This window comes from Gigantopelta aegis, chromosome 14 (genome assembly GCF_016097555.1).
Source record: "Gigantopelta aegis isolate Gae_Host chromosome 14, Gae_host_genome, whole genome shotgun sequence".
NCBI lineage: Eukaryota > Metazoa > Mollusca > Gastropoda > Neomphalida > Peltospiridae > Gigantopelta > Gigantopelta aegis.
In genome coordinates, this window is record NC_054712.1 from 46,374,079 (window position 1) to 46,390,544 (window position 16,466).

The window sequence follows — 16,466 nt, forward strand, 5'->3', positions numbered from 1 at the left end:
TTCGAGTTGACCCTACCTTTAAAAAAGTCATCATTTTAGTACTGACTATCAATATGTATTATCAATTTAACAACGATCAGAATTCTAGTGGTATTTTCATGTGAAATACTTTTAAAGGGACATTCCTGAGGTTGGTGCACTTTTTAAGATGTTATCGACTAACAGAGACTTTTTAACAATTTTAATTAAATATCAAATATATTTTTTCTGCATAAAATATTAGTGGCTGTATATTAAACGTGTTTCTGATCGTTCTAATATTTGTACTAGGTTAAATTTCATTTTATTTCCAAAAATATAATTTTTTCGTACGTACGAAATTATTTGAAGACAAAATCCAGTTTGGGCTTCTTACAAATATTAAGACAACCAGAAACACATTGAATATATAGATACTGATATTCTAAACCAGAAAATATATTTAATATGTAAGTTTAATCGTAGAAATATTTTATTAGTAGGAAACATCTTACAATGCAGCAAACTCAGAAATGTCCCTTTAAGTACAGCTGATAAAACCACAAAACTGTTACAAAGTCATAACTCTTTACTAGACAAACTCCGGTATTTCTTTTATTCAAAGCTCTAATATTAAATCATATTGATGATGATGCTGACCATCATCATCATTGCCATTATTGTCTTCATGACATGTTTGATTTCACGACAGGCTAAGTGCCATGTCTATAAACACCAGTAGGCAGTAATCATAGCAACAGTACTAACACATATAATGGAAGCAGTAAGAATAGTAATACATCTATGTTGGAAGCAATAGTGATAATATTATTTCAAAATCACGAGTAACCAGAACGCTTTTCACCTAGGTAACCGATTGTTCAGTTACACGACATATATTTGCTTAGGGAATAACGTTCTGATGACCCTGAACTTTGTTACTTTTAATTTTAGAATGCAACGGTTTACAAAATAACCGATTGACAATTAGCGTGGATTTAAATTTGTGAAACCGACATGCGAACGGAAAGACGGTTAGCGTAAAATATTGTGCCATGATATATAAGTGGTTACCTTGGGCTGCCGGGCTCGACTGTGGCGACCATGTTGACTTAGCGAAGGCAGCATCTAGAATAGGAAAACAATCATTGTAATCGTCCATGACAAATCGATATCACCAATTGTAACAGTCCCTGCAGGTATCCGTTACTAACAGTAAAAACGGGGATTGCATTTGACTGAAACACAATATGATATTTTACATATAATAGTCTGCGTTCAAGTTCGGTTGATCAGTTCTCAGTTATACGGATTCAGCTGTTCGTTAAAAAATACACAAGTGTGTCTCTTAGTAGTTAGAAAAAAGATTAGAACACAACTATGTATTCAAAGAGAGAGAGAGAGAGAGAGAGAGAGAGAGAGAGAGAGAGAGAGAGAGAGAGAGAGAGAGAGAGAGAGAGAGAGAGAGAGAGAGAGAGAGAGAGAGAGAGAGAGAGAGAGAGAGAGAGAGAGAGAGAGAGAGAGAGAGAGAGAGAGAGAGAGAGAGAGAGAGAGACAGACAGACAGACAGAGAAATAGAGTAGATATTGATAGATATAGAGATAGGCAAATAGGGAGTGCTAGAGAAGAATGCATGTAATAAAGGTAGATATAAAGGAATAAAATTATTAAAAAGTCAATAAATGTAAAAGCAATCCTGCAAAAGTCTTCTACCTGCAAACATAAAAGTGGATAATCCACCAAAGGAGCAAGGCCGGAAATAATCCTGTCTCTTGAACGTATGCATGATGGGATACTTTTCCCAGGCAATTAGTATCATATACAAAGTTTCTTTCGTTGCTCACTTGAAATCAACCGCTGCATTGAAGTTAAAAGTCAGATATATTTAAACACCATTAAAACAACAACAAACAAAACCCCTCTCGTCTCTTATAAATCACACGACTGATACTCCAAACTCTTCCTGTTGAAATGTTTTCAAAACTGTTAATGTTGTTCTTATTTCAGCGAGCTTTTAAATGCATATTAACTCTACTCGAGTGTGACTGGGTGTCAATTAGGCGCAACATTGGCACAAATCTCGTCACCGCGAGAGTTGATAGACGAAGCATCACGCGATTTCTTGCCGGAGTTCCGATTCCGTTAGCGCACTCGGGAAATTGTCTCTCACGTCCCATAACAAACACGGCACTCTCACCGCCACTCATTTCCCTTTCCAACTTTATATACGGCTACTAATACAATAACTGTAATTTGCAACAACTAACCAATCACTCGACGCTAAAGCCCGGTATACGAGCCAATGTCGCAGCTAATCTTTTTCAGCTTCCCCAATCAATAGAGTGTTAAATGGTGTAACACAACCAGTCGGGCCACGTGGCCGCAATGTTTGCTCGGAACGTGGGATCAGGGGGTTAGCGTTTTGTGCCTCACAAAACTGGAGAGTTCATGAGGTGAGCGCTTTTTGTGCTCTTCGTGCAAGAGTTTTGAAGAGTTCCAAAAGGGGCTGGGAAATGATGACAGAATCGGGCACGGCACGCGTCTTTGCAATACTTCGATGAATGTGAAAATGTTGGATCCATATTGCAGAAACGAAAGATCGCTTTATGAACGATAAACGCACTTTACGCAGCCGCGTGCGTGTGTTCAATTTCACTTCACTGGGTGGTTTACCATACATTACAATGACGTTTCCTTTTTAAACTCCCTTTTTTATGACGAGTTCCTGTTTCATGGAACTGTCTGGGCGAACTGACGAGTTTTGTTAATTTCCCTGTCTTCCTGTCAACGTCCACCTTTCTTACATTTTCTAATAATTCTTGACTGGCGTACCTAGTCTGAAATGAGCGGCGTGGTAGAATCAATCATGACACAGTCCTATAGTTTTTTCCCAACTAAACAAACAGGCCAATTCTAAATTAAAACGTGTACTGTTCAGTAATATTTCGGTCAACCATCAAGCCAGCAGTTTGCACACACTCATCTGTTCAATTCTTACGAATGTGTCGATATTGTCGCCTACAAATGGATATCTCCTGTCAATACAGAGAATCTGATGCAAATTTCATGTTTAGGTTTTAATTGATAGTTTTAACAAATAAAACAATGGAGGCTTGTACTTAAAATGTCATCGGAATAAATAACAAAACGTATTTGTACGTTGTAGGGGTTTGAAAGGGCAGGACATGGCTCATTCAGTGGAGAACTCGGGGTGTTTTGGCCGTCGAATCCTTTCTACAAGCATTATTTACTGTATTTATGTAATCATTCTCTGATTGGGTTTTTCCACAGCCCAACCATTGCCTTATGATTGGTATATTAAATGCCGTGGTATGTGCTTTTCTGTCTGTGACATATTAAAAAGATCACTTTTTCACCAATGGAAAAAATGTAGCGGCTTTACTCTAACAGTATGTCAGAATGATAAGAAGTTTGACATCCAATAACCGATGACTAACAAATCAAATGTTCTGGTGGTGTCGATACACATAACAAATGTTAACTTTGTTTTACAGGTTTTAACTGTTTTCGGTGGGTCGACTAAAAGGAAACTATGTTATAACACCTGAAATGAAATTCACATGTACTTTACACAAACGAGATCTCAAACATTTCTTATATCTCACGTCTTCATAGTGAACAATGATTATTTGAAGAAAAAAAAATGTTGACAACAAAACACGATATGGTTTTCTTTTAAAGAATGGAAATAATAAATGAATGAACGAACGATCGAATTTAAAATATAAATAAATAAATAAATAAATAAATAAATAAATATAAAAATAAATAAGTAAGTAAATAAATAAATTAATTAATAAATAAATTAATTAATTATATGGATAGATGGGTGAATGAATGGATGGATGGATGTGTATATATATATATATATATATATATATATATATATATATATATATATATATAGATAGATAGATAGATAGATAGATAGATAGATAGAAAAACAAACAGACATACAGACAGACAAATAGACAGATATATTGATTGACAGAGGGAAGGATTTATGGCTTAAATTTATTTTTGCACAACAAACTAGAGACATTAATGCAAGTGGGTATACAGTTTTATATTTTGTTGTTCATAACTCTACTGTGCCATATCCTATGTTACCGTTTAATAAAAATAGTTTACATAATTGTTGTTGTTGTTGCTGCTGCTGTTTATTATTATTATTATTATTATTATTATTGGTGTTGTTGTTATTGTTATTCTTCTTCTTCTTCTTATTATTATTATTACTGTTATTATTATTATTACTATTATTATTATTATTACTATTATTATTATTATTATTATTACTATTATTATTATTTATATTCACTTTTATTTCATGACCATTACAACAACCATCAACATCATAGTAATCAATTGTTTGTCTTTTTCATATCTGGCACGGAAGAACAACTACAAACATTATTTCCTGTATTTATGTAATCGTTTCCTAAAAATAAACATTAACCGCTGCAAGCCATATTCTATTCTAAAGTACAGGAATCAAACGCAACTCCCCTGGCACGGCAATTTGTTCCCATCTCGTGTTTGTCTCAACAAAAAGTAATTTTGTTGCGTTTGTTGACAGTAATACGCACCAAGTCCAAATAATAAAAGATGAAAAGCCCATGCGGCCAATTCACTGCGAGCGTTTGGTTAATTATATGCCCGCAATCAGGAAAATTGTAGTCGAGGCGGTGTTTGATACAAATATATTTTTCATTACAATAATCATGGCGTGGATGCGCGTTGGTGTGTGTTTAAGTTTAAATATTTACAGTATTTTTCTGCCCGTCCCAACACACAAGAAGTGCATTTAACCGGTTTGTTTGCCCACCTATTGTGCGACAGGAAAACCGAATTGCCAGTTCGTTTACCGGGTATTGACGGCAGCAATTACGAAAACGTTTATCGCTGTGTGTGTGTGACGAGTGCGAAATCACCGTGTACACAGATTCGCTTCACGTTTCGCTGATCGCATGGTTGTGTTAACCCTGCTGAAAGAAAGAGCGTTACCGGTACTTGTATATACCACACTGAAACACATCTTTGCCAGATCGAAACACCGCTTTTCCATATTGAAACACCGCTTTTCCATATTGAAACACCGCTGTGCCATATTGAAACACCGCTTTGCCATATTGAAACACCGCTTTGCCATATTGAAACACCGCTTTGCCATATTGAAATACCGCTTTGCCATATTGAAACATCGCTTTGCCATATTGAAACACAGCTTTACCATATTGAAACATCGCTTTGCCATATTGAAACACAGCTTTCTCATATTGAAACACAGCTTAGCCATATTGAAACGCAGCTTTCTGATATGAAAACACAGCTTTGCCATATTGAAACACAGCTTTACCATATTGTAAAACAGCTATTCCATATTATAACACAACTTTACCATATTGTAATACAGCTATTCCATATTATAACACAACTTTACCATATTGAAACACAGCTCTACCATACTATAAAATATTGAAACACAGCTCTACCATACTATAAAATATTGCAACACCACTTTTTCATGTTGCGACACCACTTTATCATATTGAAACATCACTTTATCATATTGAAACATAACTTTATCATATTGAAACATCACTTTATCATATCGAAACACCACTTTACCATATTAAAGCATCACTTTACCATACCGAAGCACAGCTTTACTGTATTGAGACACCAATCTACCATACTAAAGAACCGCTTTACCATACTGAAACAGCAGTTTGGTGCAGAGTCCATGTGGTGTGTATGTGGAGGGGTGGTGCATGTGGTGTGTATGTGGAGGGGTGGTGACTCCAACCCCGTCTGTGCACACTCGCCCGTACACTGAAATACCAGTTTACAATAGCGGAAGACCGGTAACCGAGGCCAAACGTCGATGAGAAGTCGGTTTTAACCAAATACAGCCGTGCAATGCCGAAACACCGGTTTTCATGAACTTTGAACCATACAACGCAGAGACTCCGTTTTTCATTAACCATGGTAACATTACATTCAAAACACCTGTTTTCGAAACTAAGGTCTTAGAAGACAGAAACACCGGTTTTAATGAATGTCACGGGGATCCTATAATATCAGTTTTCATAGAACACCTTTGCTCATGAACTCTAGTCATACGGCCTTGAAACACTGTTTGTTTGCATGAACCACAGCCATACTGCGATCAGTCGTCAGTAATAAAATTGCTGTTTGGCTAAATTGCGTTGCAGCATCACCTTTTTGTTATAAATATGCAACTATATGGTGTATATCACCAAATCAGATGACAGTAAGTAGTAACATAATAGCCTGAATCTTGTACTTGCAACCTTTTAATCAAAGACAATAGGCGTGCGTGTGTGTGTGTGTGTGTGTGTGTGTGTGTGTGTGTGTGTGTGTGTGTGTGTGTGTGTGTGTGTGTGTGTGTGTGTGTGTGTGTGTGTGTGCAAGGGGGAATGTTGCTATTTTCGATATAATTGAAATTATTTTTAATAACATAGTTCCTGAAAATCAAAATGCGTACTCAATGTGTGATACCCATATATCTTGCCAGTAAAACAGTACCCAGTACATTGGTATTAGTTCATCCCAAATTACAGTGGATAAACATTTATGCCAAGTCCTGTTAGATATCTTGGTAATGAGAAGTATGGTAGTTTTTTGTTTGCTTTCTTTAACCACTTCAGATGCTATTTAGCTAGGATGTTTTGTTGGGTGGGGGGTGGGGGATGGGGGAGTGCAAGTGAGTAGTTAATAGTCTAAAACTCCTTAAATGGTTACGAAGAGAATTTTCTTTAAGTTTCCATAATGTTTTCTGATCCCCCCCCCCCCCTTGGCCCCCCCCACCCCCTCTAGCTACGACACAGTTTAGAAAATATTGCTACCTGTATGGCCTAGTGATGTATTACCGATCGATTATACTCGAAACTTGTTTGGTTTTGCTGTACCGATGTGATGATCGCCTATAAAACTCTACACTCGATTGTGTGGCGAAATGTTAACGGTAATTGTTGTCCTCAGTTTAGATGATGGAATTGATATAAATATGCTGTTTGTTTCCGTGTGTTCATAAAACATATATTAACTAGTTATAATATTAAAGGTAAAATTCACCATTTGTAGGGCTTAGATCCCATTGGAGACAATAGATACACGCTTCTTATAATTCAAATATTTATATGTTCCTATAATTCTAACGTATTGTATCATCGAAATTTAATCGGTCACTCCCAACCAATTATAACCCATGGTCTTTATATGACTACAGTTGTTGTTATTGTTGTTGCTGTTAACTAAATCTCAACCGATTCTCATTACTAATCCTGGCAATCAAACCCGATAAACAGCAAGGAACCCTTGATGTTAATGAATCGAAAAGGTTAGCCCACGCAGTGGTAGCAGCGGGTTTCCTCTCCAATGATTTATGTAGTCCTTAACCGTATGTCCGTCGCCATATGACACAACGGTATTTACGTATATCTTTAATTACTAGTTCACATAACAGACCTCTTTTGGGTGCTTCTGTATTTCCCCGTCCCAACCGATGCCCCAAGATAGGTATATCAAAGGCGTGGTATGTTCTGTCGTCTCTGTGGGAAAATACATATAAAAGATCTCTTGCTCCTAATGGAAAAAAATGTAGCAGGTTTCCTCTGATGACTACGAGTCATAATTACCAAATGTTTGACATCCAATAGCCGATGAATAATTAATCAATGTACTCTAGTGGTGTCGGTAAACAAAACAAACTAGTTGATCAATCTCTGTTTTGTGGACAATATGGTAAGGCTAACGTGCCTCAACTTTAGAGGAAAACAAGTATAGATGTAGAACTGGCATCGCTTGCGAGTTTAAATATCGATAGGTTTCGGGTTCTAATCGCAATACCGGCTGTAACCCAGTAGCTTAATTAGTTATTCAAGTCAATACATCTACACCACTCTTTTTAACCATTAATCGTTGCCTTTTCTGACCTGTACAAGCCAGGTGAAGTGCACTGCTTAATTACTATTTTGTGATGCAAGTCATTACATTTACACCACTCTCGTTAAATACTAACCACTGTCTTTCTGGATTGGACAGTCAAAATAGCTAAGAGGTGCGCCCAGGAAAGCGTGCTTGAAATGCAATTGGATATGTGCACAAAACTATATGAACATGAATGTCAAACAGGACCACAGTCCCGGGAGCACATCCTGCAATTCTGACCACTCTACGATGAAGCCAGGATAAAGCACTGGCTGAACGGAGCAACACTGGCTGTCAAGCTTTGGGGTTCTGAAGAAGACCTGACAGAGACGGCGTTTTTTATCACCACAACCGGGCTCCAAATCTAAAGCATGATCAACTATAGCTTGAACGCAGAAGAAGAATATGCAGATTAGGATTTGTCTTGCGAGGGGTCCTAAATCATACAAAGTTGGACGAATATATTGCACTCAAATGCATTGCATTTGTTGTTACAGTCCTTCTATAAACGAAGTACCTATCTCTGATTCATAGCAATCAAACCATCCTTTTGACTCTGTCTTATGCTGTGATACGACTTGGAAACTGTAGATCTTTTTTTCGTCCAGATAAATTGTACATGATCACCATCGCTACTTTATTGAACGTGCTGTTCAGCGTGGACAACATCACTTGTCGTCTGTCAGTTTGAGCCAACTGCTTTATCACCTGTACAGAAACACCACAAACACCCATGGCAACGTGCAGGTAATTGGGGAGGCTGTGCAGGTAACTGCGTGTGATTAACAGCTAATTACAGATAGAAAAGTCAATGAGAAGTGCATGCGCGTGTTTCCAACTGAGGTGATAATTTTATAGTGTTAAGACAATGATTATTTGGAACATTGAATGGTCTTTGATTTTTAAAAATGTGGATGTAGTAGTAGTAGTAGTAGTTGTAGTTGTAGTAGTAGTAGTAGTAGTAGTAGTAGTAGTAGTAGTAGTAGTAGTAGTAGTAGTAGTAGTAGTAGCAGCAGCAGCAGCAGTAGCAGTAGCAGTAGTAGTAGTGGTAGTAGTAGTAGTAGTAGTCGTCGTTTTTTTATTGATAGTATTGATAGCTGTATATTGGTGGTGGTATAATAGTAACAATGATAGCAGTAGTAGAATTTTTAAATATAAAACATGGTGCTCAAATATTTTGAAAGAAACGTACACCAATATCTGTACACAGAAACATGCGCCATTCAACAATTGACGCATATCATAGTGTATCTATTGTTACCTTTTTCTTTTCTTTTTTTATTAGCTTTTTATTGGGGGGGGGGGGGGGAGGCGGAGGATGTCATCCAATATCAAAACGAGATGTTATGTACACACGACACTTCTTGTTAACGTGAAATTTAGTTTTTTTTTTATAAATTACCGCAAAGGAAAATAATCGCTTTACAAATAGTCCTTTAAAATGTAGACTTTTATTGTTTGAAAATGTCCAGTAAAGGTCCGAACATACACTGATTCTGTATATAATAACAGTGAGTGTCGGACGGAAAACCCCCCAAATAAGATGCTAAATTTAATAACGATTCCTGGACAATGCAATATGTTAGAAATGATCAAATGATATAAAAACTCGCTGAAAATTAAGTATCATTTAGACATTGTTAGTGTTAAAAGGCAGTAACTGTAACAGCTTTTAAAGAATTGGCTTTTAAAAAATTGAAATTGAAAATTAAACATTAAAAAAAAAAAAGTTCAAAATAGCGGTTTATATCGGATGCTATTTTTTGTCCGTAGGTTATCTTTATGACATGTGCTCTAACGGCTAATTCTGGCGTGGACTGGTGACAGAATGTATGAAGAAAGTATACTGGGCTCTTTTACTTCAAATTGATTTTCATTGCAAAAATATTTTTAAATGACAATGGTATTAACGGTGCATAAACCAACCCAGACAGTATGCACCGAAAAAGTGTGGCACCTTGCATCTAATCTTCCTGCAAGTAAATCAGGTCTTGCATGCCATTTAATGTTTTTTTTATTATTATCCTGTTCAATTATTTAGACCCAAAGTTTTTTGCAAATGTTACGTTTATTTCCTATTCGATATTTGTTTTCTTTGCATTTACATGAAAACAAACCCAAACCCCGACAGGTTTTATATACAAATCATCATATAAAATGCACGACGTTGACTTAATTCCACTTTTTAAAAATCTCTGTGTCTTTTGAATGCACGTTATTTCTCCTATAAATAACTAAGGTCATTTGCATATCAAAAGCATCATTCTATAGTGCGTTTCAAACTAATGTTCGGTTCTATCGTCCTATCCGCACAAATCGTAGTATGACCTATATTTAAGAAAATATCTGTAAACATGAAGCAGGCGCGGATTCAGGTGGGGAGTTCAAGTGACAAAACCTGAGTTTGAAAAAATAATATGTATCAAATATTATAATTATATTGTGGAATACACAAGCCAGACAGAGAGAGAGAGAGAGAGAGAGAGAGAGAGAGAGAGAGAGAGAGAGAGAGAGAGAGAGAGAGAGAGAGAGAGAGAGAGAGAGAGAGAGACACGTCATTTATGTAACGACGCACTCAACATATTTTAATCTATGGTTATATGGTTATAGGGAGAGAGAGAGAGAAGAATATGGTATGCATGCGATTGGTGGAGGTGTGACCCTCTGCACAACCCCAACCCCACTTAAGGCTTCTTTTGTATATGGAGCGGGACGTAGCTCAGAGGTAAAGCGTTCGCTCATGGTAGGTCGACTGATCGATCCCACATGGTGGACCCATTGGGTTGTGTCTAGTTCCAGCCTGTGCACCACAACTGATGTATAAACGCTGTGGTATGTGATATCCTGTCTATGGGATGGTGCATATAAAACGTCCCTTATTGCTTATCAAAATTGCTTATCGGAAACAGTGGGCCATGTGGCGGTAGCGAGTTTCTTTCTCACTGTCATAATGGTCCTTAACCGTTTTGTCTGACGCCGCATAAACGTATATCAAATGCGTTGAGTGTGTCGTTAAATAAACATTTCTCTCGTATGTATGTGTAGTCTATATGCATTTCTAGTCGATTAGTTTATAGGTTGTTAGGTTGTTTGATAGTGAATGATATGGAAATAAATTGTTTTTGGTGTTAAAGAGTTCATGCATACATTAAAGTAATACTCCTGATGGGTATGGAGAAATAACTTAATCAGTCGACGAACTCATTTCTTCATCACTATCTTCGTTAAGGGGGACTATCACAGGAGGTATTTTATTTCTTATAAAACTATTTTGTTTTCTAAAATCTTCTTCGATCTTTATTATATGTTTAACTGCGTCAGAGAAGTGTGTAGGTGTGACAGAGTTCAATGCATGTGCAAGTTCTCTCCGCACCGTGGTAATTTTACCATCATTATGACGAGCTATGTGCCCTTTGACTTGACTCCAGATCAGTTCTATCGGATTGAGTTCACAATGTCTTGGCGGCAGTGTTAGACATAAGTGCCCATGGCGTACAGCAATATCATCAGTAACAAATTGCTTTGCACATTTGTTACTTTTCACAAGTTCATAAAGAACTGGCTTTGTCATGTTACTCTCAAAAAGTATATTTTTGTTTCGTAACCACGACTGAATTTATTCCTTTTTAGCGTTTAGTGCAGGACATCGTGTAATCTCAGTTAATTTGTTGTGGTAGCTTGCGTTATCCATGACGATAACAGAAGGTTCTGGTAGAGAAGTCATAAGTTGTTCTTCAAACCATTTGATGAAATTTTCATGATTCATCTCACCATGATAGTCTCCGTCTGTTTTTTTTAGCCTCAAAGATCAATTCACAGCCATCTATCAATCCATATTTATCACAGCCAGCATGACAAATAATAAGTCTTTTTCCCTTCCCAGTCACCGAACAGAGTTTAGGAACTCGATCAGCAGCGTCTGATTTCGGCAGGTGATTGGCGGTACTTGTGCCCGGGTGGATATCTGTCCAGTAGTGGGATGTTGTGTGGTTGACATTCACCCAGGTCTCATCTTGATACACTATTAAATACCCCTGTTCTCGTAAACTGGATATTTCATGGAGATAGGACAGTCTCCTATCTGATATATTGGCGTCCTCAAAAATCAATTTTCCGGTTGTAGACATATGTTGGTATTTAAAATCGAGGTCGTAAAGTTGATACGGATATGTTGATTCCACATTCCTCCCTTAAAGCCACGTTAATCTTATGTAATGTAGGTAATTCGCCCTCCCTATACAATCTGTATACTCGTCGTCTAATAACATCTTTATCAAATAAATCGATGAGTTTTCGGTCGCGTTTTTTAACAGTGATTTCTGTGCTTGGATTCGTAGAGCTTAGATTTTTCACAGTTCTTTTTACTGTTGAAACCGAAACTTTAAGTGCAGCGGCAACTCGATCGACAATTCGATAAGAAGCATACCTAGGTCTACCGCGCTGATATTAATGTTCAAAATAATCGAAAACGTTCTTAATACACGATTTTACTTCAACTGAAGTGTTTTTCGATTTACCCATATTTTTCCTCAAATAACAATAACAAGAATGTCGACTAATACATTTTCAATGAATTTATATACCCTACCTAACTTGTATTTTACGTGGTTTACACATTGCTACAATAGCACGTGCAGTCATAGATCGAAATAATGATGTTATTGACCAAGCAATGCTATCGTATTTTGAACATGCAGGGCTGTGTCTGCGGGATGAAAAAGTGGTTGAACCCATACGAGTCCGAACAATAGCCCTTTGGTTTTTCGCATTACAAATGTAACACCCAACCCCCAAACCCCAGCCCCTAGCACCACCCTAAATATATATATATATATATATATATATATATATATATATACATATATATATATATATATATATATATATATATATATATATACATATATATATATATATATATATATATATATATATATATATATATATATATACATATATATATATATATATATATATATATATATATATATATATATATATACGTATGAGTTCCCAATTTAGAGGCAAATTAAATAACATTTTTATTATTATTTGATGTTGGTGGCCTTTGACATTTTATCCCCCCCCCCCCCCGCCACCTGGTCTTCTGGGTCCGGCCCTGCATTAAATTTATTTATAAATTTGGAAAGCACATTCCTGCGGTGTGTGAGGTGATTTGTGTTTATTACTGTGCTACACCTCAGTTGTGTTAGGTTAGGTATGGTATGCTAATATATAATTGATATAATAAAATAAAAATACATAATACATTAGCTAAATTTATTAAATATAATGCACCTACAAGAAAGGGTTACATGTTCTGTTTGTTTACATCTATGTTTAACGGAAAGATTAGACAATGCTGTTACACACTGCAAAACAATAATAACCTTGATTTAGTGAAACAAGCTATAATGGCCTTCACGTAGCCTCAGATCCCAATGTTTTGATATGCAAATGACCTTAGTTATTTATAGGAGAAATAACGTGCATTCAAAAGACACAGAGATTTTTAAAAAGTGGAATTAAGTCAACTTCGTGCATTTTATATGATGATTTGTATATAAAACCTGTCGGGGTTTGGGTTTGTTTTCATGTAAATGCAAAGAAAACAAATATCGAATAGGAAATAAACGTAACATTTGCAAAAAACTTTGGGTCTAAATAATTGAACAGAATAATAGTAACACTTATGTACGTAAAAAAAATAAAATCGCAGGAGCCTTTTTAAAAAATATTTTACTGGTTATATCTTCAAGAGAACACTAGTATAAAAACGGTATGCTAAATAAAATTATATTATTTATGTAAAAAATCGCAGACGTCATTTTTGGTTGAATCCTTTATTGGTTTTAACTTCAAGAGAACGAACAGTAGTATAAAAACTGTATTCTAAATAAAATTATATTAAATTATTGGTATTGCATTATACAATAGATGTTTCGTAATTAATTACTATCATTATTATATTACTACAAATCAGAAAAAAAAAAGATTTTATGTAGGCTATCCATGATGCTACAATCACTGCTGGCATGATAACGTTTAGTCGCCAACAGAGTCACTTAGAGGAAAAGCAAATCATCACAACCGGGTGGACTAAATCACTCAAACATGTGGGGGTGAAAACTCCCACGCTGTATCGCGCCGTCATTGAAGCCAAATTAACAAACAGCTTTGTAAGATAACAAAAACTGCAAAATCTGATGACGGAGGCGTAACAATCACCTCCTCCCGGTGGTCTAACGCAATACCACTCGATTATTGACAATGGCGGCACTTCTGTCGATCTGCGATACAAACTGTCAACACCAGTCTATTGTGCACCGAGATCTGAACGTTCTTGTCGCTTTGAGCGCGACGACCGCGTCGCCAGTCTCTCGCCTCACCTGTACAAATTAGCTAACTCCGAAACCAAACTAGTTCTACGTTTAGCACTTCTGTAGACACGCCGATCTCGTGGTTTGTAACGAGGAAGTGTCGAGCGGGCCTTTGATCTCCAGTATTAGCTGGAAATTCAGTCTGCAACGGAAGCTGGTTCGGCTTTCTTAGAAGGAGTCGATCGTTTTTAATATTAGTTGAGACTAAACCGAGAAACGTCTGTTAAACAGGCTGGACAGATACAGTTTTGATCTCGATAAGTGGATAAAGAGTACTACTCGAGGTTCAGCTGGTTAGCTACCATTGCAAGCTTCCGTTTAATGATAGTCACTTGTGTTTAGTTAAAAAAAAGTATTTATCATTTTAATTTATGACCATATCAGTATGATCTTATGATTGTATCTTTAGTGACACGCATAAAGTGTATTAATTTTTATAAAACAAAACCCACATAACCTGAACGATTAAACAGTTGGCACAACCAAGCTCGTATCTTTGCACAAGACAGCAAAGTATTGTTTTACTAGGTCGTCACGGACTTCTGCTATACATTACAGTCTGTTAAAAAAGTTATTGTTTGTTTTGTTTAACGACTCAACTAGAGCACATTGATTTATTAATCATTAGCTACTGGATGTCAAACATTTGGTAATTCTTACATATAGTCTTAGAGAGGAAACACACAACATTTTGCATTAGCAGTAAGGGACGTTTTATATGTACTACCATCCCATAGGCAGGATAGCACACACCACGACCTTTTATACACATAGTCGCGGTGCACTGGCTAGAACGAGCAATAGCCAGGGCCGTAGCTAGAATTTTTTATTTGTTTGTTGTTGTTTTTGTTTGTTTGTTTGGGTTTGTTTTTTTTGGAGGGGGGGGGGGGAGCAACTGAGTAGTTAATAGGCTAAAATTCCTTAAACAGTTAAGATAATTTTCTTTAATTTTCTATAGTGCTTTCCGGATTTTTTCGGGGGCGGGGGTGGGGGGGGGGGCAACTACATGGCTTGGTCTACCAGTAGATCTAACAGCATTGCGTGGACGCCCATGTCCAGGTAACATTTTATCTACAAATAACAATTTAAATATCGACCAATTACACTTCGTCTTTTATAGCGTTATTCGGGAGCATGCAAATTCTAAAAATATCGGGCGTAATTTGAATAGATATAAAAAATAAAATTGAAGTCAAATTAAATAATTTAAAGAAACGTCAAGCGCGGATCCTGAGGGAGGGGGTTGCAATAGGCGAACTTGATGGTCTCTTTCAACATTAACAATGTACAGTAATAAACTCTGGGTTGTATACTAGTATAAACAGATTTTATGGCTATACCATCACGGATTTTATTTCGTCTTGAAACTAATTTTATATTGAAATTCGTTTCTGGCATTCTTCGTAATTCATCCGAATCATTTCGTATACCCTCGGCATAATCCCGAATGTTTTCATATTCTTTTCAAATCACTAGCATGATTTTGCAAGTAAGGTTTTGATTGGTCGAATGAAAGGTCAACTGGACACGAGCTCCAACGGGGTGCTGTTAGATCCGCAGGTAATAGTAATTAACCAGTGGAGCTAATTTTAATTAAATTGCAATAAACTTCGCCTGTCGGAGGACTGCCACTCCATGACTTTGTTTCAAATTTGACAGATTTGCGTAGGAACCATTTTAAACAGTCACGAGATCATGTCTAATAAGGCTAGGGGCTATTATAGAATTAGTTATAATCATTTACAGAATTCGCTTGGAAAATCCAGTTGTCGACTTTCCATCCCATATCCCTATTTGTCCCTGTCAGATTAACCTTGTAACTTTTCTTTTTTATTTTTGTATGGTAAGTCGGTCGATTTGGTGATGTGTATTATAAAAAAATCGTAACAATATAAATGTGATACAAAAAATTCAATCAAATAAAAACAATAATACGAATATTATGCGTACCATATACATGTGTATGTACAAGGCAGCACCAAGGCAATGCTATACAAAACATACATGTCTACTTAAAGGGACATACCCTAGTTTTTAAACACTAAGGCATATTTTTCTACTATTAGAGCCGTTTTTAATAACTGAAATCATACTTTACTTAGATGTTATTGCTTAGATTATCGATTTCCGTACATTCGAAGTGTTTTTTGG

The 16,466-nt window shown here is 36.4% G+C and overlaps 1 protein-coding gene across 1 annotated transcript in view; it reads right to left on the minus strand.

Annotated features, from left to right (window-relative positions):
* Positions 1 to 16,466, minus strand: part of LOC121388273 (Friend leukemia integration 1 transcription factor-like) — a 48,995-nt gene that overhangs the window by 12,792 nt on the left and 19,737 nt on the right. The window contains exon 5 of the mRNA XM_041519551.1: positions 1,033 to 1,086. Coding sequence (XP_041375485.1) covers positions 1,033 to 1,086 — 54 coding nt within the window. The remainder of the gene's footprint in view (positions 1 to 1,032; positions 1,087 to 16,466) is intronic.